The sequence below is a fragment of the Nanorana parkeri genome, unplaced genomic scaffold, assembly GCF_000935625.1.
Source record: "Nanorana parkeri isolate BGI_ZX_2015 unplaced genomic scaffold, ASM93562v1 scaffold268, whole genome shotgun sequence".
NCBI lineage: Eukaryota > Metazoa > Chordata > Amphibia > Anura > Dicroglossidae > Nanorana > Nanorana parkeri.
Window position 1 is genome coordinate 963,889 of NW_017306536.1, and position 27,628 is coordinate 991,516.

Here is a 27,628-nt window from a genome sequence, read left to right on the forward strand (position 1 = left end):
TACACACACACACACACACACACACACACACACACACACACATATATATAAAAAATGTAAAATAGATATTTTTTATATATCTATATACTTTGCAAATAAATATTTAATACACAACAAAGAGTTCCCAAATAACTGTGGGTTATAATTAAAGAGACAGTACAGCACAAGTAGCTCCTGTTTAGACACTGCTGTCTCTTATCAAACCTTTGTACTGAGCCGTGATAAGGGGCAGGTCATTGCTCCAACTTATCAAACTCGTTTACTTATGTAAATTTCACCTTCATTTCTATTATTATATAGAATTGATGTATTGATTGCTGTGAATAATAGGTGTTCTTCAACCTAGTAAGGAACACGTAAGTAAGGAAAGCATCCTAAAGCTGGAGAGTGAGGGGCAGCACTATGAGCCAGTCGGGAACTACTGGATGACACAGTTCTACAAGTCTCTGGCAAAATGCTTACTGCAGGAGATATCAAGGGGTTGCTCCTTCATTGGACAGTCACAGGCTGGGGAAGTCTGGACCCAGGCTCAACTGTTTTACTCCTGAAGTGTTAACCGGGAGAAGGCTGTGGTTTATTAAGGGGGAATTCGATCAGGAGTCTGACTAATGTGTTTAAACTGTTTTAGTTGCCAGAAATGTTGCAGTTCAGCTCAGCCACTCTTGTAATACAGACACCTTGCAATAACAAGTTGGTGACCTCACTTTTCTCTATTGAAGATAGGTAGCAGAATTCGGTCACCTCCCCACCCCTAGCCTGCTGCTTAGTAATTGTGCATACCCCTTCCTGTAAGTTCCCTTTGTTAGAACAGCAGCATTGTGCAATGCAATAGAACCCCAGCTGGCTCACAGTGCTGATCATCCCTCTCCCAGTCCATGTTCTGGTACGCAACAGTTTATGGAGTGCTAACATAAAAGACAGATTTCAGTCAATTATACTAGTGTTTTATATACAGTTGTACATTATTTTAATGAGCACATCGCTGGATTAAAGGAAGGTTTTTTTACATTCAACTGTTCACTTTTGAAGCTCATTTTGTCTAGGGGCATAGGAATAAAGTGAAATACTTACCTTAGTCCCCGCTCCAGGAGGATCTCACCTCGCAGTATGAACTTTCCCCTGAAGCGGCTCCTCTGCCACTTGACAAGTCGCAGCTCTCCGATGTCATCACGTACAATGCATGACTGCGGGATTGTACGTAATGACATCGGAGAGCTGCGACTGGTCAAACAGCAGAGGAGCTGCTTCAGGGGAAAATTCATACTGTGAAGTGGGATCCTCCTGGAACAAATACAAAGGATGCGGAGGTCTTGACCACATATCTGGGAGTGTTGGAGAGTGAAGGAATTAGCTACGCATTTTGCCTTATTCGCTGCCCCCTAGACAAAATAAGCAGTTCAAATTTGTAGTGAGGATTGCCCCACTGCAACGTGATTTTTTATTTTTTTCTTATGACTGGAGTTCAGCATTAAGCATTTTTTTTTCCTTACAGAAAAAAGCAGGAGCAGGGATTTAGTACGGTCTTCCAACAAATGCACGGCCATATTCAATTATTGCTATTAAATGACCAGTAAACAAAACCTCCTTCCAAGATGTTACTGTATGTTTGCATTAGGTTTCCTCAAGTTCCTAAAGTTCCCATGCAATGCAATAGAGAAGGTGGAGATGGGATCCCTTACCTTACAGGTACTGCGGTCTGTGACACCCTCGCTGGTCAGTAAGATTTCTGGAACAGGACTAATCATTTCAGGAAGTTGCAGATACAGCTGCAGAAGAAAGTCTCGGCAATGCTTCCCCAAAGAACTAGAAAGATAAATGCTGCATTAGATGATGTATTCTGACCTCTCAAACCATGCACTTAAACTCTACAAATCTACTTAGAGGATCATGCAACAAATACATTTAACTTTTCAATTGAAATAAAACCATGCTGTATAAAGTAAAGCATGGAGTGACAGCAGACAGACTGAAAATCCAAGCAGCCTAACAACACACAAGTACAGATAGAAATCTGACAGCATCATTTTGTAGAACTTTCTGGCATTCTTGAAAGCCTCACCTTGTTCCCCAGCGTTTTACACAGTTGGTTAAATGTTCCGTCACCTTTCTGATGCTTTCCTGGTTCCCATGGCAACAGTTAATTAGTAATGGCAGACGAGACTGGATCAGGGGAAAGGAGGCCTCATCAGGCCCCTGACTCCTGGTTTCAGCTTCTGTGATAATGAGATCCACAAGGCAGATGAGCTCTGATGCCTTTAGATGAAGTACAAACTCCTTGCGCCCTTTCTAAATGGAAAAATGAGAACAAAATGCTTCTAATACAAGTCACAAGGAATTCTGGGGAGAAAAAGCCATTAGATAATGCTGTACCTGTGGTGTGCGCTGGTCTCTCCCTTGCCATATACGAGGAATGTGAACACATGCCCACAAGAAGTCTAGCGAGGCGGAGGGGTCAAACCTGACAGCAGAACAAATTAAAAATAAGATTTTTTTTTTATATAACTATACAGATCTAATACAAATGTTTAAAGCTGAAGAAGTTTAATCTGCTTATATTTTGCCTTCTCTGGTTCCAACCCCCTCCCCCCCACCCCCCCACATACTAACAACATTTTAAACATCCCCGGATTTCATTACATACCTTATTCTAGACCCAGGGACATCACTGAGTCTCTGTGCTTCGCTATTCAATGCTGGCAGTTCATGGCTAATGGGAGGGGTGCGGTACATAGCCTCCCAAAGACAGAAAACCCGCATGTGATGCTGAGTCTCCATGATAAAAACGAGTGAAATCCAATAAGTGAAAGGGGCGGGCCAGGAAAATTAACATTGGGGAGAAAAGAGCTAGATGGTGCGGGACATCTTCCAGCCAGGAAATGAGGCAGGCTCGACCTGACGTGCTACAACTTCTCATTCACATTGTTAGAGGTTCACAGTGTGCAGTGAAATCAGGGATCAGAATAAGCAATTTGATTTAGGTCAGCTTTAATCACTATGTGAGCAAGCTGTCAGTAAAAAATAAAAAGCACTATATACCAAACTCTATACCTATACTAAACAAAGTAACACAATATAGACTTTTATACAAGACCAGATTCTAGATTAAATGTTCTAAAGTAGTTCTTCACACAAAGTCTGTTGCAATACAATGGCACATTTGTATGCACTTGCTCATCTTTAAGCCTGTTAAACAAGAAACAAACTGGAAAAGGGTAACCAATCCACCTTAAAAAATACTACAATAACCTTATCACTAGGGATGCACGATACTAGTTTCGGTGCCAATACCGAGTGTTTGGGTGAGTACTTGCCCAAATGCTCCAATACCTTCCCCGATACCGGAATTTCCGGTCAGAGGAAGATTTCCTCAGACCGGCCGTGCCATAGAGGAACATGGAGCCAGCTTCCCGTGCGATCAGGAAGCCGGGTGGCGACTAATAGCCCGCCTCCTGATCGGCCAAATCAGCATCAAGCCAGCTGGCTCCTTGCTAATTGGCTGGGAAGCTGGCTTTCCAGACAATCAGCATGGGGCCAGCTTCCCAGCCAATCAAGAAGCTGAGAGGCAGGTCATTACATGCCGTCCGGGTTCCTGATTGGCCAGGAAGCCGGCTCGGTGCTGATTGGTTGGGAAGTCGGTTTCCCGGCCAAACAACATGGAACCGGCTTCCTGGGCAATCAGGAAGGCAGGCGGCATGCGATTAGGCTGCCTCACGGCTTCCTAATTCCCGGGGAAGCCGGCTCCATGTCTGCGGAAGCACCGGTATCGATGAGTACCGAAAGCAAAATATCCGTACTCGATACCAAAAAAACGGTATTGGTGCATCCCTACTTATCACACCAAGATCACTGGAGGACATAGACATCTGGGGCTATATATCCTGTCTACAGGGGGGCAGGGATGCTGAAGAGGCACTCATCCCCCATGGGCTATACCTCCTAATTACACCTTAGATAGAATAAGGGCCCGTTCACACCAGATGCGTTGCGTGGCATGGCAATGCCCACGCTCCGGTCCAGTGCGAGCGCAAAAAATAGTGGTTGTACTATTTCATGCGATCACACCAGACCGGAATACCAATACCAAAACCAGAACGCAGGGAGCCGGACAGTATGCAATCCAGTGCGTTCCAGCAGCTAACCGTACTGGAACACAGCTGAATTGGTGTGAATGGGCCCTTAAATCGGAATCCCAGCATTACTTTTAGTCTTGCACAGTTGTATAGGTTCCTTTCCTGTACTGAAAATGCTTACCCTGATTTCTCTGCACACTGTGAGCTTCTTGCAATGAGATAAGGAGGGGTATGAAGGAACCAAGAAAGACAAAATGCAAGTCTAAACTTCAGTATTAAACTGTGCTTAGAGGACTGGCATTCAGCCACTGACAAAGGGAAGTTTCCATAGGGAATTGTATTTTATGATTTTAACAGTTGGTGGTAAGTGAATTACGCAGCTGCAGAGCTTACTTCCAGTACAAATTTGGAGTTACTACATAAAAAATGAGCAGAAAAAAAAAAAGTATGAAATAAACTAAACTGAAAAGACCAAGACATTCACCTCTGCTCTCGATGTTTGCTTAGTAATATAGCAATACACTGGTGCAATGTGCTCCAATTTGACTGATGGGTTAGAAGGGCCAGAAGATAGGGTCGGAAAGAAAGTGACTGTGGTCCAGTTGAACCTTTGACCTGAGGGCAGAGAGAGTAAACAGTATGTGAGCCTCATCATTACCAAATTGATAAAAACCTCAACAACATCACATTCAAGTCTATTCTTCCCTTTTCCTAAATCATCCCAAGTAGAACCTCAGCCTTACTTGTTCTGTCTCTGGTGCTTGGTAGAAAACTGTGCTGATTTCATTTTTACCCTTTCCCCTTCCCACTGCATGCCTCTGAATTTTCATTAAAGGGCAGTGCGGCAGGCACACCTTCTGTTGGAAGACACCCAGTCCTCCAGAAGACCCATTGACTGCCTTAGGCACGCTCCATGGGCTTTAGGGGGTGTCCTATGTGGTGCACTGCTGTAAGTCAGTTTTATCTTGATGGGACCATTACTGCAGAGTCCACTTCCATTGCACATTGAATCCTAGAACTGCAGTTAACAATATACTGTCAGTTGTTGTGTTGCTCTCTGTTTGTTCATGCCGTGTTTCTCAGGGAGAAGAACTGACTTGCAGTATTCTTTATTGCATTAGGTCATAATGTGTGTTCTACTTTCCACTTATACAGAAGCAGTAAGGAGTATGGGAGGGACAATCAGACTACATGTATAAAAATATACATAGCTGCAGAATTGAATTTCCGTATTAATAAAACAAAAATAGAGCTCAAGATTGCCTGTGATCATCCTTACTGCATCTACAATATACAAGAACAGAACACACACCACAAATATTCTGAATCCTTAAGACCCCAATCCACAACAAAATTTGATTGGCGTGGAGAATATTACACAGGTCATACACTATGCCATATTCCAGTAATATGACTGATTATAGAGTCCCTAGAGACACTAGAACAATGTACAGTCTTGGCGAGCTTAAATTAACCCATATAAAAGCATTTCTGATTTTCTCATTATGGACCATCAGACAGCCAGGGCTGCAACCAACTAATCAATTAATCGATAATGAGAATAGTGGTCCAACCAACTAATCGATTAATCCATAATGAGAATAGTGGTCAACTATTCTCATTATTGATTCGTTAGTTGGATCCCCTGGCTCTCTCCTCCATTCTAGGAGGAGGGCACAGCAAGGAGTGGGCGGGAGCAATAGCCAGCCTGCTATTGCCATTTGAAATGGCCACTAGCAGGCTGGCTATTGCACCCGCCCACTACCTGCTGCATTTACATTCAGCTGCCGTCTGCGGAATCTTGCCACTGGCAGCTGTCAGTCCCTGGCTGAAGCTACTCAAGTGCCATGTGCTTACAATACAATTATTTTAAAAAAAAACTAAAACATAAAAGGGTAGGAAAAAAAGTCATTTTTGGTTTCAGCCTGACAAATTCTGCTGCAGGAGGTGTGTTACAGTGCCATTCATTTCAATGGCACCCCAAACACGCCTTCCACCCAAAGTGTGATCGCCCGCACTGGCACAGTACCGCAATGCCATGCATTCCAGTGCAGTGTGATTGGCAAAAATGCAGTTTTTTAAAAAAAATCCCTATTAAACTTTATGTTTGTAACACTGCATTTGTGTATTTTATTTTAAATTAAGGATGGTATTTAAATTTTTTTTATCCGAATAATTGAATAAATAATCAGCCAACTAATCGATTATGAAAATAATCATTAGTTGCAGGCCTACAGACAGCTGAACAAGTGTTTAACCCTAAAGATTGATCTCACTGGACATGACATGTTCAGCAATCTGATGATCGGGCCCATGTAAAACAAGCCATTAAGTACATACATACTATTCTTTCAGATAAAGGGATCCGCATACATTTCCTATGAAGCACTGCCTGAAATGCTCCCTATGTGTACTTTATTATCCAATAATCCCATGGTGCGTCCCCATGAACCAGAACCACCAGCCATTGCCGATGAAACTCAGTAGACTGAAACAAAACTATGCACAAAACAAGTGTTCTGGTTCTGCAAAGGCCAAATTATATTTCATTATTTGTAGGGTTGCACAGATACTTTTCGAGTACCAGTGCAGATACTTGGCATTTTATGAGAACTACCAGGGTTGCAGCTGGGACCTGGCTCTGGCGCTCCACCACTGTCCTGAAATCATTAGTCTGTATTGTTTTAGAAAAACTGTCACATGACAATAAACAAAAATGTATCAGTACTCGTACTTGTAAGTACTCGCCAAGAACCAGTACTCGTACTCGCAAAACTGGTATCTGTGCTTCCCTTTATTTATATTTATAAAAACAAAATCGTACATTAAAACAGAGATGTACAAATCCCAGGAGCTCCGTGTGCTCCTTACCAATGACAGCTGCGTCCTAACTTTTGAATTTTTCTCTAGTGTAGTCTTGGAGCTCAAAAGTATCGGTACATGTACTCGTACTTGTACTGAGTACTGTACTTGGTATCTGTGCAACCCTAATTATTTGGTAAATGCTGGAAAGTTAAAGTTTTAATAAAGTCAAACTATTTTTGAATGCTGAATAAATCACCCACGATGGATGCTGCTCCTGTAGAAACAGCTGGTCCCTAAGCGCTGGCCCTGATATCCTGTTTTACGGTGGCTCCATTCCTTTGCAAGGTTCCTATGGACCCTCCCTTTTGTGTGTGCTAGTATGCAGACCTCGGGGTATATGCACTGTTCTCAGGAAGGGGGTGAACATTGAGCAAACAAAAACAGTTACTCCAGCCTAAGATTATACCAACTAACGAGGAAAATGAAGACTCAGGAGTAGATGGCAGTATTAGGAAAACAACATCTTTAGGTGACATAATTCCCTTTCTGGTCAGTGTACAAGGGCAGGGCAGTACCCAGAGGCATGCAACGTCTCCAAATGAATGGAGACAATAAAGATCCCATTTAGAACAGGGTTTCCTTTAATGAGTGCAACTTTTCAAATGCAGCATTCACCCCACTCAAATACTCTCTCTTCATTAACAGTTTACATTAGGTCAAATTTCCACATACCTTGTTCCATGAGAATAACAACTTCTGCTGCAGGTCCGGACAGCTGCAAATCACTTCCGGATCTAACAAGTCAAGCCAGTCAATGAGGAGACCTGAAGAAGGGTTGGTACGAGCTGCTTCGGAGCTGTAGAGATACGTTAACAATAAAATCTCTTCTCCAGAGTTTAAAGAGGAACTGTACTATAAAAGCCATGTCCAAATGACTAGTCACCAGTATTGCCTAGGTTCTCCCGGAAACTGACCTATTCCTCAGAGCTGACTTTTTATGCATGGTCAGTACTGTGCGTTTTCAGTGGAGATGGCCATGTCCGTAGAGGCAGGGCTTTGCTTCCTTATATCAGAGACTATAGTAAGGAGAGCGGTCAGCAGAACAGTGGTGACATCACCAAATCTCTCTTCAAATCTCCTGAGACTATCAGTCAGATGCCGGAGTGACAGAGATTTCACACAGCACATATACAACTATGAGGCTGTAGGGCACAGGAGAGCCTAAGTACACATGTATACCAGGAAGTGCACTGATATTAGGGAGAATCTCAAGACAAAAGGTCATTTTTTTAAAGTACTGCTTAAACACAATAAACATTTCTAAATGTTCCCTACAATAAAGCAAAGGTTTACTTTTTGAGTTTAGTTCCACTTTAAGCATTTACATTTATTTAAATAGCAAAACAGTGCAAAAAATGCTACTTAAGTTATCTACCTGAAAAAACAAATGATTGAAGAAGTATTATGAGCGAATACCTGATGAATATTGAGTACACATGTAAGAAATGAAGACAAGCCGGTAGACAGTCATTTATTTTGAAGCATTTAAAGGATAAGTGCACCCATATGTTTTGCCCTCTGACCTATCTACTCCACTCCCTTCCCACTTAAATAGAATATATCGCCTTTATGCTGCTACAAGAGTCAAAACACTGCATGCAATGATCACCATTATTTCAGAAAACTGTCAATATATAGAGACAGCTGTGTTCACTCTAGACAATAATGGCACCAATGGAGAAAAGGTCTACTACTGTGTGGCCAGGTTGCAACTATACCTCAGTGGAGGGAACAGCACTTATAAGGCTGTTTATTGGAGTATAAAACAACTCAAAGAAGAATTTGCACTCAAAGCAAGGTTCACCTCTTAAGTGTGCTTGCTTAAACCCCAAATTATCATCTGTAGGTTAAATCACCTGTAGGTTTCGAAAAAAAGTTAGATAATATACTTCCCTTTACCCTGTATGCCGTAGTGAATGGGATGACGTCACCACACTGCTGATGTAGGGCTGCACCTAGCGATTATTTTCAGAATCGATAGTTCCTCGATTATTTTCATAATCGATTGGTTGCATAAAAAAAAATCTCTCTCTCGTTGCCAACCATTCTCATAATCGATTATTATCGATTTAATCCATTAGTTGTTGCAGCCTTATACCGATGAGATCCCAGGGAATGCGGAGTACTTCAAATCATGTGAGCAGATGCTGCAGCACAGTGCAGGATCATTTTCTCACAAGATATGGACTACTCAACATTGCCTAGGTGAAATGTCCACCATAAAGTAAAAGTATAGCCAGATCCACACAACTGATATTTAATCCATTTGCACTCATTGAAAATATGAAGGAAGGGGGCAGCACTTCTGTATTATACACTGCTGTCAATACAATACAGACAGCTTACAGATAGATGTACACAGTATGACTCCATAAGTTAGCTGCTGTCGCCTCACTATGTAACTGCTGGGGCAGATCCATGACCAAGCTGTATTGCTGTAACTGTCGTGGTAAAACCTGAGGTCAGGGAACTGTGCTCTCTGGGAGGGATAGGTGGTCTCAGAAATGTCATAACACAATTACACATCCTTTGATAGGTAAAGCAGTTCACAGCTATGTATTCCAACCTCAAATAGCTAGTGTATTTGCCTATAGTTTGCCTTTAACACAAAATTATTGAGTGACTCCCGAGTGCAACAACACCATCAGAATATTCAATTAGGCAATTGAAGCAATTTAGACAATTTAAAAGGAGGATGTACCTGCAGCCCTCTTTTTTTACTAGTGTATCTTCCCTTTCCTGCAGTAGTAGAGAACTCACAACAGCAACCGGGCCAGGAAATCGAGATGTGGTTTCTACAGTGACCGAGAGGAGGACAGTCAGGAACTCTTCTAGGTAAGGAGATTTGGCTTCAATCAGACCTTGAAGAACTAGGGATAGAAAAAATAAAAGATCATGAATGAAATGACACTGAAATAAAGAGAATTTATACCAAGAAATGTAATGTCTGATTATAGGAAAATAGAAATAGTATTTATTGGTTGCACAGTGATCAGTGATACCAGAGGGAGGGTTCCAGCAGAAGATTCTGAAAATCAAAGTGTGTATCTAGGACAGGCCTGCACGGAGAATTTTAGAGGCTTATTTGGATGCTTGATCTGAACAAAGAATACATAAAGCAGGGGTGTGGACATTTTTGAAAAAAACTACTCGTCCAAGGACTAAAGTGGGGGCCGAATCTGTGATAGCATTTGGAGGTGACAGGTACTCTTTATTGACCCTGTCACCTCCAACACAGGAGTTCTAGCACAGCACTGTGCTAGGACTCCTGTAAAAGGAACGAGCAGCGGCCGCCAGGGACAGAGCCAGTCACTGGTCCATCACTACTCCACGCCCCCCGCTCCGTCCCCGCTCTCAACGCTCCATGCTCCGTCGCCGCTCTCAGCGCTCCGTCCCCCGCTCTCAGCGCTCCACGCTCCGTCCACGCCCCCCGCTCGCAGCGCCAGAACACCAGTGTTCTTGTCACTTCCTGTGATCCTGCTTGCTAATCCCATATGATGCATGTAAAGGAGAGGAACATAAGCAGACATGTCTGAAGTGCAGCCTGGGTGGCTATCGTGGCTCCCTTCAAAGACTCAAATGAGAAGAAAAAGTAGCCACACATGGAAAGGAAGTGTGATTGACAGGATTACCAGGTGAAAATGAAAACTGAAGACGTCACATCTAAGGACTGGTATGTTGCTATATATACACACATAGGGTTTTTTTTGCATATAGATACGCTTTAATTACTTACTACTGCATTTTCAATGTCCCTATTGCAGATTTTTCGCTGGCTTACTGTATGGCGATTTCATTATTGGCAGGTAAGGAAGTGCAGGAATTGAGGAAACTCTCTCCAACAGAGCCACAGATAGCAGTAAAAACCTGACAGAGTTCAAATCTTTCCCCACTCTATCCAGAACAAGGCTTGACATAAACATTAAATAAATATTAATAAAGTCCTAACCTAATTACATCAGCATTTAACACACAGTTCACATTCAATGGCTGTACTATTACTTGGATGTTGGAGGAATCAATAGCTGACACTTTTTAAAAGGGATTTTTCACAGCCACCAAGAAAGTGAATAACAACTTTATTCTTATGAGCTATGGGGTTGATCCTGCCTCCTGTATACCTGGCAGCAGGTGTTACAGTGCCACTTGATTTAAGTGGGCTACTAAATCTGAGGTTGTGGCACAATAAATCAACCAGAACAAGAGCCAGTTTGACCAGTCTGTTCTTGAGTCACCTCATTAGTAGCATATTGACTGCAATGTGTTGCTAATGAAGGGGCTGCCAACACGTGGTCAAGAGTCATTATCAACAGATTATAATCACCAGCATATTTCAGCATTCAATTAAAAAAAGACAGTCACACCATTAAAGGTGCCCATACACCTTACAACCATCGCAAGACTTTTGTCTTGCGATGGTTGTAAGGTCATTAAAAAAACGTACAATCTGCCCATCTTGGACAGGCAGATTGTACTTGTGATAATCGCAAGCCCGCTCCGCTGAGGGGCGGGCTTCCGATGACCGCAATGCTCAACGGGCAGTGTGCGCTTGCACACACCGGCCCGTGCGGCAATTATCTTACGAGCATGCCACAAACGTTGTCTTAAGAACATGTTAGAAAACCAGCCGAGAATCGTGCGATTTTCGGCTGGTTTTCTAACATATTCGTAAGACAAAAGTTGCGCGACCGTACAGTAGAAACGGTCGCACGCCTTACACACACCTTGCGATTATCGTACGATCGCGGGATTTCCCGCGATTATCGGAACGATAAATCGCAAGGTGTGTGGGCAGTCACCTTTACAGTACAGGGGCACATTGCTGTCTGTGGATTAGTGGTGAACTACAGGAACATATCCAGGTTCATGGAGAGACATATGCCGTTTTTTCTGATAACACATATGACTTGTAGGATTTAGGGAATCAGACATTTCCGGGTATTTAGTACCCTTTTTTAGTATTAATTTTAACAACAATCTTCCCATACGGTTATATGTCCATTTAACGTATCTTAGGCATGGTATTACCTGTAAAAGCCTCCCTTTGTGTAGACCTCCAAAAGCCCTGAGACAGCTGGGGAGCCCTGCCATCTTGGATGTTATGGTAGCAGCCCCAGCAGACTCAGAGAGGTCACTCAAGTGATATATTATTCCCCTTTGCTTCTGCCCTGCACCTGGATAAAGGTTTATGTAGGAAGATGAGGGGTGGAGGAGGCCAGAACAGACAGTCCCAGAAGAGAGCAAAGGGACCAGCTTAGAGGAGCAACAAGCAAACCTTCTGAAGCTATACAAAAGGCAAAGAGGTGGACTGGGGGTGTATGTTAAACTGAGGTACAGTTTAGAGCGGGGAGACAGTCTGTAGGTGCCATTATGAATGGCCTGACCACAGTTGACACATGCATTGTACACAGATCTCAGGGTCCAGGTGGTTGTGCAAACACTGTACAACCTGTGGCAGAAAAGGAAGATCCTATCCAACAAACATCATTCTCTTCCCATACCAGTAAAACAGGCAAAAGGAAAAATAGCTTCTTTTTAACACAGTAAGACAATCACAGAACAGAAATTACAACTGCTCACCCTTGCTGATGAGTTCAGGTTCCACATTGCAATTATCCCCAGATTTCAGAGTTGTAATAATGGCACACAGAGTAGAGTTGATCACATCTGGGTCACGCCGGAAGGCCAGAGCTTCTGCCAAGTGCAAAAACCCACTGCGAACTATGGAAGCAAGATCATTACAGAAAAGGCTGTCAGTGTCTAGAAAGTGTCCCATTCCCTCCTACTAAGAAAACAGTGATAACTAAGTAAAGGCGCAGCACACATTTTAAAATATGCCAGCCATCAATTATTAAATCACCAACTACGGTTTCTCTAACATTAAACTGAATCTTGCAGACAGCTCTGCACAGTGTTAAAGGATCTCCTCACCATCACTGATCCGACGCTTGGATGAATACTGTGCAGCAAAGGATTTGAGCTGTGCTTGCAGTGGACCCTCCTCAATACCTGGGCTGTCCAGCCACTGTAACATCTGCATGAGCACTTTGAAGAAGAGTGATGAAAATGCAGTATCCTGGGGGACACAACGCTGTAGACAGAACAGGAATGCATAATTCTGTATTAGAGAATGCTTTGCCAACAAGCATGAGATCTCATACTTCCACAAATAAAATTGTTTTTGTTACGCCCCCTAGTGGAGAACTCTAACTTTACAATGTATTACAAGATCTGTTTAGTAAAGTAATACTGTATATATCTATGTAAATATATAATGTATATATGTGTGTATACAGAATACAGAGCTACATTCATTTGCTCTCTCATAATTGCCTAGAGTTCAGCTGTTTGCCATTTATGAATAAACACGTTTCATTGGCATTATTCCGTGTGCAGACCAGTGCTGTTTTCTGCTTTGATGGGTGTAGTAAACTACTGTCAGACACTGGAGATTGTAAAGATGGTGGCCGGGTCCCAGGAGTCAGTGGTATTATACAGTATGTAATTATTGACCACAAAAGGTTAGAAGTGTAAAGTGACAGAGGCGTAGAGAAATAGGATTGCTTCCTTCAAGTGTCAGAAATATTTTTTTTTGCTGTGACTTTCTCACCTGGTACTGATAGAGCTGTCTCATTAACGGGCAAGATATAAAATGGTTCCTGTGCATAGCCAACACCAGGGCTCCGCTGTGAGGTGAACTGAGCAGAGCCGCTACTGCCTGGAGCAGTCGCACTGCAATTCCAGTCAACTGAGTGTTTCCCTGTCGGATACGAGCCAACTCCTGACCCAGGGCTTGCTGTAGGGCCAGTGATATAGGTCTCGGGTTGTAGTTCTGCCATCGGGGGTCTGCATTTAGAGGGAAAAGCTGAAAGAGAAGAGACCATATGAAGACTGCAGAATTACAGAGAAAAAAAACGCAATATTGGAATGTAACGGATCAATATATATGAGTGACGCTCTGGAAGTAAAAGGGTTACAACCTATCAGTTCAGAATTTAAGTAAGAACTTAGGTCTGAGATTATATAGTTGGATGCCATGAAGTTAGAATGCTTTTTGATCAAGTGAATACAATAGCTGGCAGGGGATATTTCTCCATCCATGTTGTTTAATGTGGATAGAGGAATTTATTGATGCCCTACATGCTGAAAGAGAGACATCTTAATTTGTATGGCCAGAATTATAATTAGAGCTACAATAAAAGCAGATATTTCATGTCCATATTTATACAGCATCAACATAGAGTATTACCCTGTAATGTACAAAGAACCATTCAACCAAGGTGTCCACAATCTAAATGCCTCTACTACAGTCAAGCGCACAAAAGGGGGCAATTTGGGAGGAAGTTGATTTACTTACCAGAGCATCGTAACCACTGAAAGTCTATGCATACATGGTAAGAACATGCAAACGCTACAAAACGTGAGATTTAGCGCCAAACTTTCCAGAAAATCAGTCCACTCAGAAGTATCTTGTCATGGCTCCTGATCACCTACATTCATCAACAATAGTACCTTCACGCAAGGTTTATCCTTACCTTACACAAACAATTTTCAGCCTCCTGGCTATGGAGTTGGCCAGCTTGGGTTGTACAGGCTCTCTGGCCAGCTTGGGTTGTACAGGCTCTCTTCCTATTCGAGTATCATTCCTGTCTCGCTTCCAGACTGTTACCCACTCTCTTTTTTTATCAAACCTCAGCCTGGTCAAAGCACCTGTCTATAGGGCCACACTGGCATGGACCATTTGCTCCATGGTATCCACATGATCTGTGCTTGATCAGCTTCATTGAGCTGCAAAGGTGACATTAGGGTCCAATAGACCCCAATGTCTCCTTAATGAGGACCTGTCACCAACAAAATGGTGTATGTGATAGCAGTAAAGTTGAGTGGATAATAAACAAAAGAAAAAAAAAAAAAGTTTAAAAAAAGTAAAATATATTTAATAAAAAAAAGCTCCTGAGCACATGGCCTTAGGAATATAGGAATGGAAGCTGTTGCACCTACATTTGAAGATGGCATTTGCGGCACACATGTTGGGTATCGTCATGCATGTTTTAGAGAGAGCAATAATTATAGAGCCATTATCTAGTTATTTCAAAACTGACATGTAGAGGGGTTTAAATTGTCACCTACAGACAATCTGGGGTACTAAAGTTTTTGCCATTTCATGGGCGCATGTAATGTTGAGGACGACATGTTTGGTATCTGTTTACTCATCTTTTATATGTCTCCCAAAAAATTGGGTATTATATTGTGTTTGTGACCATTTAAATTCATTTGAATGCATTTTTTTTAACTGAAAACTTGGGTTCGGTAAACTGTGCTAATATTGCGTGACATAAAAAATTGCAACTTCCACTATTAGGTCTCGTTCACACCTAGGCGTATTGCATATGCGCGTCTGTCGCGCGTTTTTTTACCGCCATTCGCGGTAAACAGGTCGCGCGACCGTCGCGCGTTTCCGAAGGCTACTTGGCTGTATCCCAATGGAAGCGCGCAACAAAAAACGGCCCAAAGTAGTACCTTTTCAGGCGTGGGCCGTTTTGTAGCGCGTTAGGGACGGGCAGAAATACGCCAAGGTGGGAACGAGACCATTGAATACAATGGGATTTATATTTTTGAGCGTTTTGTAGAGCGTTCGTCGAGCGTAGAACGCACTACAAAACGTTCAGGTGTGAACGAGGGCTTATTTTCTACAGGGCCTCTGCTTCCAGTAGATATATAATTTAAGGAGCCTTAATAAAGTTTCAGGCCTAAAATGTGCATTGTAATGTGTGTGCTCTGGCAGAGAGAAAATTAAACTAAGCTTATGTGCCGACTACGGTCACTGGACGAATGTAAATATTGAATGTAAAAACTTAATATAAAACTCTAAATCTCATAATATATACCCAGAGAATAGCAACAAACTGCAGATGTGATCTACTTTGATTTAAAAAAAAACACGAAACAGCAAGTAAATAATACAACTGAACATAACACAGCATTTTACCTGCAGGAACATTCCAGCTAAGTCATCTTCTGGGCCTAACACTGGGATCTGGGTGAGACCCCTTGGCCGTACCTGTCCTTGGGGCGTTTCACTGCTTGGCTTCCTTTTTACCACATCAGCGCTGTCTGTAAATTTAAAGAACAAAATGAATAATATATCATCAATGCAGGGCAGTCCAAAATATAATGAAGCCACTAGATGTAAAACCAATCCACCAGTAAAGAACTGTCTCTAAATTTTAGCAAACGAGATCTGCAGAATGGGAGCATACAGTCTCCTTTTCTGACTGAGGACACTGAGATGTGCTTGTTTCATCACTGCTTACACAGCTCTGTCCGAAGCAAAATCCACAAAGCTCAGCACTGAGCTCCTCTATGGTGAGATTACAAGCACCCTGTTTATTATAAATGTATCTCTAAAAGGAGCACTTTAGTAAAATATGCAATGTAGAAACCCCTGCAAAATGGTTGAAACATATCGGCCATCAGTTTGCTGTTTAATGGGAAAAAAGTTTTGTTTATAATGACTTTTACCTCGTCTGGGTGGTATTGAGGCAGTCAGCAAGCTATGGAAAGTCTGCCCGCCTGTGGCACCTCTTTCATGCTGAACCTCCACTAGATGTGCCATGTAATCTGCCAAAAAGGGAAAAAAGTTACTTAAATGAAGGAGACATAATGCTAGGCAATACATATCTGGATGTCCATACATCATACTGATTACACAATAAAAAAAACACAAAAATAGAACAAAATCAATAACAAGACTAATACTTACTTTTATCCATTATATTTTGCTCCAAGGCTTGAGGCTCATGGGAAACAGCCTGGTCCAAGTATATTAGTAATTTGCTCATACTGGACACTGGGATGCCAAAAGATTGAACGAACAGTAGTAGCTGCTGTGGCTCCAAATCTTGTAGAGCTGAAAGTAAAAGCATCATAAGCAAAAGTGTGTTTCATGTATCTTACATAGACCCTGTCATCAACTTCAAAAATGATGGTAAAAGCAAAGAAAAAACAAGAATTTTCCTTGCAATGTGCCTTTGAACATTGCAAGGAAAATTCACTTTGAACTTGACTATGCCAGGAGAGTCAATTCCCTAACATCCCTCGATCCTTCCAAGTCAAAGCCTTTGTCTCTTCTGGGAGTGCTTAATTACTGACTGCGGGGAATATTAGTGTGTCCCTTGAGTGTCTGGGGCTGCTGACATCACATACAAGAAGGCAGCACCCAGCAGCAGTCTCAGGGCTTTTGGATGTCTACATTAGTGAGGTTTTTTTTTTATTGTAAACATGCATAAAATACATTAAGGGCCCAGTCACGCAATATCCAGTACGTTTCGAGCCTGGAACGCACTGGATTGCATAGATCTAGGGGGGTGTGGTGGTGCCATTCAGGTCAATGGCACCGCAGGCACGCCCCCCGCCCCGGGTGTGAACGACACCGCCACAATTCGAGGTACAGGAATGCCCTCCATTCTGGTGCATGCACTATTTTTTCCTCTCACACTGCACTGCACTGCACTGGAACAGAGGGCATTCATTCAGGAGTGAATAGGATAATAGACTGGTCACTGCTGCTCTCTTACTCTGTGCTGGGTGGCTGATTTTGTATCCACCCCATCGCTGTGTTGTGCAGAGCTGGGGGTGGGACCCAGAGTGGGTCCCACCCCCAGCTCTGCACAACACAGCGATGATATCATTGCTAAATTTACAAGGTAATATCTGCATTTGCAAAGGCATTTGGTGCACACAAAGTGAACTCAAACCCTTTGGAGCTATGGAGGAATACATTTAAATGAAAGCTTTCGTGGCTGGAGTTTAGCTGTAAAATAAAACAACTGAGTGATGGTGGAAACATTCACAATTCACTCTTCCAGAAATCATCATATTAGAAATAAACACAATGCATTCATAAATACAGCAAACTATTTTGTTTTTCTACAAATGCTTGGGCAACTCAGATGTCATTCCACAGGTATCGTTAGGTCAGACATGGTAAAATGTAAGCTCTAGTCTAACTAGATAATTGTATTACGTTGCTAGAAAAGGCAGCAACTTACCAGCATCGACAAGACGTGGGACCTCAGAGCGAATCATTCGGAGTTTCAGCCAATCAGGGAGCAGCAAAGCTTCTTCTGAAGTGTCCACCAGAAATGCAGTTGGAAGAGGCTTCTTTTCAGGAAACCAGATGTCCAGCAACGCAAAGAAGTCATTGTGACCTGTCATGAAAATGGTGTACACTTCTTCAGTTTCTCTTGGGACCACATTCATTTTGGAAAAGGAAAGTAAAACTATGGCCTCCTATTAAAAAATAATATGTGCTGCAAAATCCAACATATACCTGTTGATCCTGCCAGTAAAGTCCACCAAATACAGCTTTCTGTTATGTAGTAGCAATGATGTTGCACTGCTTCTGCATTCAGAGCAAAACTGCCACCCTCATGTAGGCTGTGTCTCCTTGTACTACAGTGGGATGAAAACAGTGTGGCAGTGGGCATTGTTAACAGAATGGTCACTGCTGATTGACAAGCCTGCAGGTTGTCTGTCAATCATCACCTGGCCACGCCTAGTCCCGCCCACTGCTTTCTGGACTGACAGAACTGCCTCTGTTGCTGAAACCCTCCCACTGTGAGCTGCAGCATCTGGGACGGGGAGTACATGAGACACAAATAAAAGAGCATTTGGCTCAGTCAGGGAAGATAAAGGAAGTGTTTTGTTTTTTCAATTAAGGAGGCTTGTACATCACCTAGTACCTGAATTTGGAACTTGTTTATATTGCCATATATGAACCCTTTACTAATAGCAAATTTTACCTCGAGGAGGTCCAAGTGTCAGAAGAATGACCATGGCATGAACGACCAGGATGTGCATTGTAGCAGCCTCTCCAGTAACCCAACGCAAGAAAACTTGATCCTGAGACTCAGACTGTAAAAGAAGACACCACAGACATCATGAGAATTGATTTACACTGTGTCTAAAACTCACTGAGAAATAGGGCAGGAATACTGAGTTGGCTATACTTCAACCAATCAGATGTCATACACTTTTTATTTGAATTCATATTTTCTATTCTACATTTGAACCAGTGTGGAACTATGTATAACTGTATCTTGCAACCCAACCCAAGGCACACTCTATGACATGATCTGTAAGAACAGCTTTCCAATAGACACAGCATTCACCCTATGTCTATTATTCCCCAGTGGTCTCTGGGATAAAATGCTTCTGCATATATTCCACATTTTGTAGTAGTTTAGAATACTTGCTTCCCAAGGTTACTCCCACAGGCTCCATCTCTATAGGACTTACAAATGGACGGAGATAACAGGTATTCAGCCCACTTTATGGTTGAATATTTTAGCAGCCAGGGAAGAAGTGAAACAGCAGAGTTTCAAAACATGACCCAGGTGAAAGGTAAGTAAATTGCCTGTTCTATAAAGTGGCACTCCAGAAAAAAAGAACCATGCAGTTCCCAAACTGCAAGGGTTAAATGCTTGTTTTGTCTAGGGAGAACATAAAATTCAACTATAATTACCTTGTTCTTTGAACTTGCAGGACCGGTCCCCCGAAGCAGCTGCTCTGTGGTGGTTGCACACTGACATAACGTACATTGTAGAACAAGCAATTATATACTGGATTCATTTACTTACTGATGGCTCTGAGCATAAGCAGTGGAGATATCAGTGAATCCTATGCACCTTTTCCTGGCCAAAACAAGACGTTCTGGATAAATATCATTATTACAAGGAAGGCCTGTATGTAAATGTCTAACCATTGTGCTTTTAAAGCTTTACAAGCCTTCTGCTTTCTAGGCCTCTTCAACAATCAAGTAAAGGTCTGTCTTGTAAAAATGGCTTAAATGGCTTCACATTTTACAATGGTCAGCTATCTTGTGATATATTCACCCACTACCTTTTCAAAAGTTGAACCTAAACTAGGCACACTTCAAATAAGAGGTCCAAGAAGAGCTACAACACATGGTCACCAATCCAAAGAAAGGATGTCCTTGAGCTGGTGAGAGTTCAGAGAAGGGCAACTAAACTGATTAAGGGGCTGGAGGATCAAAGCTGAAACGAGGTTGCTAAATTTAAACTCGTTTACACTGGAAGTGAGGTGATTAAGAGGGGACATAATTTTAATGTACAAAATGTTTAGTGGTGATGGCAACATCAGCAATAAACTTTTTCCTGTAAACTCCCTAACAAAGACTAGAGGCCACCACCTAAAACTGAGAAAAGATTTATCCACAAAGGGCGTAGGGGCTTCTTCTCAGTGAGATCGGTTATATTTTGAAACTCTCTGCCACAAGCAGTGGTATCTGTAGAGAATATTGATTTATTAAAAAATCAATTAGATACCTTATAAGAGGCCGTAACATACAGGGGTACAGGTACTCTTAAAAACTAAGACCACACAGGGACTCATATACACATGCATGCACTGCACTGCACTGCACTACACTACACACACACACACACACATAAAGGTTGAACTTGATGGACCTGTGTTTTTATTCAACCTCAAATACTATGTAACTATGTAACATGGCGACCAACATACCCAGCTGTACACCTCATCCCCATCTTTGCTCTTTCGCATTCGTCTGACATAGCGTGAGAAGATGGAAAGCAAAGCAGAGAGGACAGCATTGGACTCAGGGCAGTAGGACAGCTTGGAGAAGAGATGACTCATTATGGTAGAGCGTTCCACTGTGAGACGAGCAACATCCTATGAAACAAGAAGAAAACCCATTATGTGTGTGCCTACAATTGACTAGACACAAATCTGTAAACTTCAGGGATGAACAAACTATAAATTAGATAGAGGAGTTTAGGCCTGCAAGCAGATTTAGTACATCTGCATCCCAAGGACAATGAAGCTAAGAGTGAATGTCGTTGGGGACAACATGGTCCATTAAAAAGAAAAACAGTTTCTTACTGGCTTGAACGTAATAATCACGTGCACAATACAATTATTCAAACAACCAATTATTTTAAAATGATGAATTCTGATTGTGTAATATAGTTACCTGCACATTTTGTATATGTGGCTTTATCATAAAGTTCTTATGTGGAAGCAAAGAAGTCCATAGCTACCAATTAGAATCCATCATGTCTCATTTCAGAGTGAATTCTGGGTGGTTGCTACGAGTTAATGCATTTTAGAATAAGAAAAGTTGATAATCTCTTTAGGAATAAGCCTTGCGTTTCCAGTCTCCTATAGATATTTGCTTATATACGAGGTATTTGCTGCCACAATGATTAGAGCACACCTCTTTTCCCATGTATAGTCCCTGTTGGGAGTGATTAATGGAAGCTCTGAGTAAGCTCCAAGCAACTGGGGACTCTTTCCCTGATCCTTATTAAGAGAACTGGGCCAAGCACCAGCAGTGTCACATAAGATAAATAACATTCTCCTCCATTCCTGGAAGTACTGAGTATTTTCTTCACTTCCACCATTTGAATGGAGCAGCGTGGGAAGTAGAGGAAAGTATGTGGTTCTAGGAAGGGGTGCATTAAAGCAAACCAATGGAATTTCCCTTTATGAGCAAAGCACAAGTTCGCTTTCAACATTCTAGCACGTCAATAGATAAATCATCATACCCCAATACCCATTGTACCAATAAAAGTATTGTGTTCATTTAAACTTTTCATAAATGCCAATTTTAAAAATACAAAGAAACATGTATCTACTGTCATCTACTAGTTCACAGCTAGAATCCACAGACTAACAATGATGAAGGCACATATTTTTACTGGAAAATGAATTTACTCTCACCAGGGCAAGTTCATTGTGATGACCCTGATCTTCTACTGGTGCATGCTGGGAAAGGTACACTAGATAGGCACTAATGGTCCTCAAGTCAGTCTCCATATGAATAGCCTGTGAGAAGAACAAATAAAAGTCTTAAGACACCAGAATGACACAAAAAGCAGTATAACTAAAACCTTCAAACGGCTCCTGAAGAGATTACAACAGGAGGCTGAGGCAATGACTGCACATTGTTTAGAAGTTAGACGCTTCCCTTCTCTGATGTTTGAAACTCCAGAAGGAATACTAGAAAATAGCTTTTCCCCCATTTTGTTAAACAACAGGTCCATCAAAAGCTTTTGTATTACACAGGTGTTGGTCTATGTTAAGCTTTCGCATCAGGATCCTGTGACTCTAAAGCTGCAAAAGATTCCAACATCTACGCTAAACTGTGTGGATGATGAGGAATCTCCCACTGGGCAAAGCTTCAGTATCTTGCTAGTCGGCCCCGCTGGCTGTCAAAACACCTGAACAATGCCTGCATCCAATCAGATTGTTCAGGTATTTTGACAGTGGGGCCGAATAGCAGGATACTGAAGCTTGCCCCAGTGGGAGATTCCTCCATCCACACAGTTTAGTGTAGATAGAGGAATCTGTTGCACTTTTTCCACCTGACCATAGAAAACCTGCAGATAATCTATAGGTGTATGGCCAGTTTAAGTAACACCAAACTGAATAAAACAGATGATGTGAACAGTTCACACCTGCTGTAATGATGTAGCAGTAGTCCCCTTAACACTATCAAACAATGGAAGTTTTGGCAAATCTCGAAGCAGCCACTGGTAGCCAGGAATCAGTTCAGAGTCTGTAGAGTCTTCATCCATAGGTTGGTCCTTTTCCTCTCCATCCTGCAGAGCCCCTGCTGTCAGCACCATCGAGAGGCCCTGTGAAAACCAAAATGTTATCAATATCTGAGCTGATATAGACAATTTTCAGTGTTGTGCTAAATATATATATACACAGGTGAAACTCGAATAATTAGAATATGGTGCAAAGTTCATTTATTTCACTAATGCAACTTAAAAGGTGAAACTAATATATGAGATAGACTCATTACATGCAAAGCAAGATAATTCAAGCCGTGAATTGTCATAATTGTGATGATTATGGCTTACAGCTCATGAAAACCCCAAGAACACCAAATCCACAACCTCAAAAAAGTAGATTATTACATGCAATCAATAAAACAAGGATTGTACATAGAACAATATCGGACCTCTGAAAAGTACAAGCATGCATATGTACTCAGTACTTGGTTTGGGCCCCTTTTGCAGCACTTACTGCAATTACTTTTGCACAATATTCTAATTATTCGAGTTTCACCTGTATATAGATGTCTCTTAAAAGTTGTATAGGTTTAAAGTTATTGTAAATCATGCAAACCATGTATGTGCATTTTATGCTCTCTACATTCCATAAAGTGGGTAGAGTTGGACGCATGCCTATATTATATATTGTATTGTACCGTCTTCTCAACATGAAATCATGTATGTATATCCCATGCTATTTTATTTTATTCATATTTATACCATCTAATTAAAATTGAAATCATGTTCTTGTACTGTATATGAATTTGCCTTTCCAAAGTCTATACTCTATTGATTGGTGATATATATATATTCTTTGACACAGTTGCTTAAATCCCATTAATAATGATTGTGGTCTATGTATGCAATAGAAAGATATATACATAAATATATGGTATATGTGTATAATGGGAACCTGCTTGGTGCAAACTATGAGACTGCATCTAGTCTAATATAACTTCAATTTCATTGTATATACTGTGGATAGCACTAATTATCTGCCATGGGAGGATCCATCCTTTGATATGATCGCTTCCTCAGTGTTTTGTTAAATCCCTTTCCTCTTGTTCGTTTATGTTTTTGCGCATGGGAGTCGTGGGTGCGTATTGGATGGCCTGCTTGCCGGGCCTCTTGGACCCTTATGGTCCTGGAGGCTCGGGAGATGCGCGCTTGCATCATCATGTGCACGCGTCTCGGGGCTCTCCCACTTACGCACCGTGCTCCGTGCCGTGGCTCCGCCCCTACGGCGTGCAGCATTCATGGATAGCATATAAATGGCCGCAAATGCTGTCATTTCTTATGCGGCACTCGTGAGGAACACACTAGAAGCTGGCTATATTAGGTAACACATTTGATTTGCAGTTGAAGTCCCATTCTTTCTTTTATAATGGTATTGGAAACAGGCATTCATTTATTTTTTGGCAATTGGGCACCATTGTTATATGTATTTGCACTTTTTGAGTGATATCTTGAGTCTCACCCATGTAATTTTTCGTGGGTGTGCATGTTGCTTAGTGTGCATAGTCAAAAGCAATGCTCATTGAGCAATATGCATAGTTATTATATTGCCATGTACACACGTTTATGAGTATTTTGATAATTGAAGTATTAATTCACAACCTTTTGATTAATTTCACCCGTTTATTATTCAGACATACATACACAATCTCGCACATATTAATTATTATGCTTCACTAGCATTTACTATCACTACCCATCATTATGAATATTATATAAATCAAACTAATATGCTATTTATACCACTACACACAATTTATTCACTTATTATTCTCATTAAATCATTATTTTATTAATCCCTATTTGTGCTTGTTCAATACAAATCTCCTTTTCTGTTGCCCTCGATTGTTATTGCTGCTTTGCTCTCCTGACACGATTCCCATGCGTGGCTACATTTATTCGAATAGAGGGAAAACACACCTGAAAACACTCGGGACCCCTCCCTTTCATGTAGTGGTGTCGACTGACGGTCCTTTTGGACTCCTCCATGTAAGCTTTGCTAATATCCATGATACCATAATGTGTGTCTGTATATGCTTGTTCTATATATGAATGCAGTCTCCAATTTGCCTCACATGGGTTCTCTCTTATTTAGGATATATAAATTCCCCTGAAGAGCCCATTAGGGCGAAACATGTCGGGTTTTATCTGAATGAGTCCTCTATTATGTCCTATTTTAAAAATAATTGTTGACTTGATGTAACACCTATACTGCATGTGAATTAGACCAATTATGTTTCAACTTTATTTATTTATTTCCAATTATGTAATAAATTAATTCATATTTCTATACAATTAGAGAGTTTATAGCATTTCTTAAAAGCCCCTCCCCTTTCGGTAATCGCATACCTTAAGGTGGAATCTACTCCTTGTATTTTTTTTAGTCAATCAATCCCGGGTGTGAAATCTTGCTCTCTTTGTTCCTGTTCTTTATTGCTCTAATACACGCCAACTAAAACTTACTTACAATGCTAAATGCGAATACCTTTGTAGCATGAGATGGAACATTCCAAAATGACACTCACCTTCATGGCCAGGACCCGGGAAGAAACCTGAGGTGAGCTGAGACGTCGAAGGAAATAGTCCAACACCTCACAGGTTGTTTGCTCATCCGCTTTTGGGCCTAAAAGCAAATCCTGAAGCCGGCTGAGAAGTTGCCTCTGTTTTTGCTGCCTCTGCAATAAATCACACTTACGCTTAAATATAGCTCTTAAAAAAATTGAGAGACACCAAAAATGCCCCGCAACTGTGTCTGTAAAAACTGTCTGAACCCTCCCATTGCAAGCCAGATTAAAACCTGCAAAAGAATGACTGCTGGAAAACGAACAATAAAATCTAGAAACTACGGAACACACATTTGTTATTTAAATACACTAAGGCCACCAGGGTGGTTCGGCTGCGAAAGTTTGGCCGCGCGCATCCACCGACATGAATGATCCCATACATTGCTATGGGGACTGTTCATGTGACTGCACAGCTCAGTGCGATCCGAACCGCCCCCTCGCCGCCCGAATTGCTCTCTGACACTTCAGAGCGGTCTCCATACAGTTTTCAATAGAACCGCGCTGTTCAGCACGGTTTTGGGCGTTTTTAATTGTGTTTCAGCGCTGAAACGCAATTAAAAACTCCAAAAACCGCCCTTTTAAAATCAGCACGGAAACCGTGCTGATCCGCAACCGCCCTGGTGTGAAGGGGGCCTTATAGGTGAAACCGTTTCGGCAATCTCCTGTACAAAATATCATAGCTCTGCTACACAGTATATCTATCTGTGATTGCACTACTGCATGGCTGAAAATCTTATATCCAATGTAGGAGAGCAGGGACAGTCCCTTGCCATTCAAATCTATTTTCGACTGCAGAGTGCATTTCATTATTCAGACAAGAACCATACACGAATGTGCATAACTGCCAAAGGATTTAAAACCAGTTTAGTCTGTCTTGCGATCCATGAACTACTACCAGATCTGGACCTCACTGCAGTAAACCGTTACAGCCTGGACTAGTACCCACCCCAGCCTAGGACTGGACAAAGAAAGAGCAGCAGCACACACATTAGGTCATTCGTCTGCCCTCCCCTTCTGCAAGCATGTGCATAATATTAGAATAACAGCACTGTGCACAGTTTAGAGCCTTGATTTGCACCTACCTACTGATGACCCTCTTCTCAGTCTGTATACAGAAGTCTAGGTGTCTACATAGAGTATATAGTGTAGAAAGATGCAATTAAGGTTCTTATACTATTTCTATGTAAAAATGCATTTCTTTGACATAATGCATTTCTAATAAAATACACAACTGGATTAAATGATTTCAGTTTTAATACCAATACACACAATTCCATGTACACTGTGCAATGCATACAGATAATGGCAGTTGGTACAAAATATTTAATGTCATTTGTTAACGTGATAAAATACTCCACCGAGATTAATCGTGGAAATGTCTGATGCACAAACTGCCCAAACCTACCTGGTGTTTTTTAGCTTTTTGCTCCTTGCTCTCATTCTCCTCATCATCTTCACCTGTTCCTGACTCATCAGCAGCATCATGCAGAAGGAACTCACACAGGCACTGCACAGGTAACACATCGATGGACCCTTCACTAGATTGGACCAGGTCTGCCAACCAGGGCATTGACTGAGAAGATGCCTGAAAAAGAAAAGAGTTTCTTCGGTGCTCACCATAAAATCTTTTTTTCATTGACAGATACAACATTACATTATTTTGTGCCTCTCTCTGAATTAGATTTACTTTTCTACCAGGGACTAAGTTTGTCCTGCCAACTGCCAATCCACCATCCAAAGAGCCTGCCTCAGTGGCCAGTAAGGGCAATCTTACTGGACAGTAGGATGGCATTTAGGCTTGAAGTCAGAGAAAATCAACCCCAGTAACTAAATAAAACCAAATCAGATCTGTTATCATGGCTAATAAAAGTAATAGCGCAGTTTTACTTTTAAACTTAGGAAATGGAGGACGAGTTCACTTATGCTGATATGCAAGGTCACAATATCCATGCTGGTGCTGCATGCTACTGAAACAAATGCAAAGCTCCTTAAAAGGAGAACTATGGGGTCAGTGTTTTTCCCCATAGTTCTCCTTAGAAACAGTTCTCGGAATGGGCAGTGCATTTTACATTACTTTAAAAAGTGGCTTAACATGAACCCCTTGTTTCCTAAAAAAAAACAACTCCTGGCATATAAAAAAAATTAACCCTTGCAGTGGGGCTACACCTGCACTGCAAGGGATAAAAGGAGAACTATGGGGTCAGGGCTTTTCCCCATAGTTCTCCTTAGGGTAACGGGTAGACACAAACTAGCGTCCTCCCGTCACCCTAAGCTCAGTATCTCATTGTCACAGGTCGGCTAGAACTATGAGGTGAGTGAAAAGCACTCACCTCATAATTCTCCTATAAGTGCTTGTTTTGGCCTAAGGTCTCGAATAAAAAAAGATATACTCACCTGATTCTGCCTGGCTGCTAGACCGGTCCCTGCAACCTCTTTTTCCCCCGGGCTCTGGTGGTCTTAGGATCTGTGACATCATCAGTCCATTATTGTGCACTGGATGTGA

General features: G+C 41.7%; 1 protein-coding gene across 2 annotated transcripts in view; it reads right to left on the bottom strand.

The window, feature by feature from the left end:
- INTS1 (integrator complex subunit 1) overlaps positions 1 to 27,628 on the bottom strand; it is an 83,701-nt gene that overhangs the window by 20,034 nt on the left and 36,039 nt on the right. For both annotated transcript variants that reach the window (XM_018557117.1, XM_018557116.1), the window contains exons 22-40: positions 26,531 to 26,710; positions 25,087 to 25,236; positions 22,442 to 22,621; positions 21,705 to 21,809; positions 20,487 to 20,654; positions 18,740 to 18,851; positions 17,987 to 18,145; positions 16,699 to 16,845; positions 16,458 to 16,556; positions 15,925 to 16,049; positions 13,546 to 13,800; positions 12,867 to 13,026; positions 12,516 to 12,656; positions 9,637 to 9,805; positions 7,608 to 7,731; positions 4,555 to 4,685; positions 2,371 to 2,458; positions 2,060 to 2,286; positions 1,680 to 1,803 (exon numbers count right to left, since the gene is read on the bottom strand). In XM_018557117.1, the coding sequence (XP_018412619.1) occupies positions 1,680 to 1,803; positions 2,060 to 2,286; positions 2,371 to 2,458; positions 4,555 to 4,685; positions 7,608 to 7,731; positions 9,637 to 9,805; positions 12,516 to 12,656; positions 12,867 to 13,026; positions 13,546 to 13,800; positions 15,925 to 16,049; positions 16,458 to 16,556; positions 16,699 to 16,845; positions 17,987 to 18,145; positions 18,740 to 18,851; positions 20,487 to 20,654; positions 21,705 to 21,809; positions 22,442 to 22,621; positions 25,087 to 25,236; positions 26,531 to 26,710 (2,844 nt within the window). The remainder of the gene's footprint in view (positions 1 to 1,679; positions 1,804 to 2,059; positions 2,287 to 2,370; positions 2,459 to 4,554; positions 4,686 to 7,607; positions 7,732 to 9,636; positions 9,806 to 12,515; positions 12,657 to 12,866; positions 13,027 to 13,545; positions 13,801 to 15,924; positions 16,050 to 16,457; positions 16,557 to 16,698; positions 16,846 to 17,986; positions 18,146 to 18,739; positions 18,852 to 20,486; positions 20,655 to 21,704; positions 21,810 to 22,441; positions 22,622 to 25,086; positions 25,237 to 26,530; positions 26,711 to 27,628) is intronic.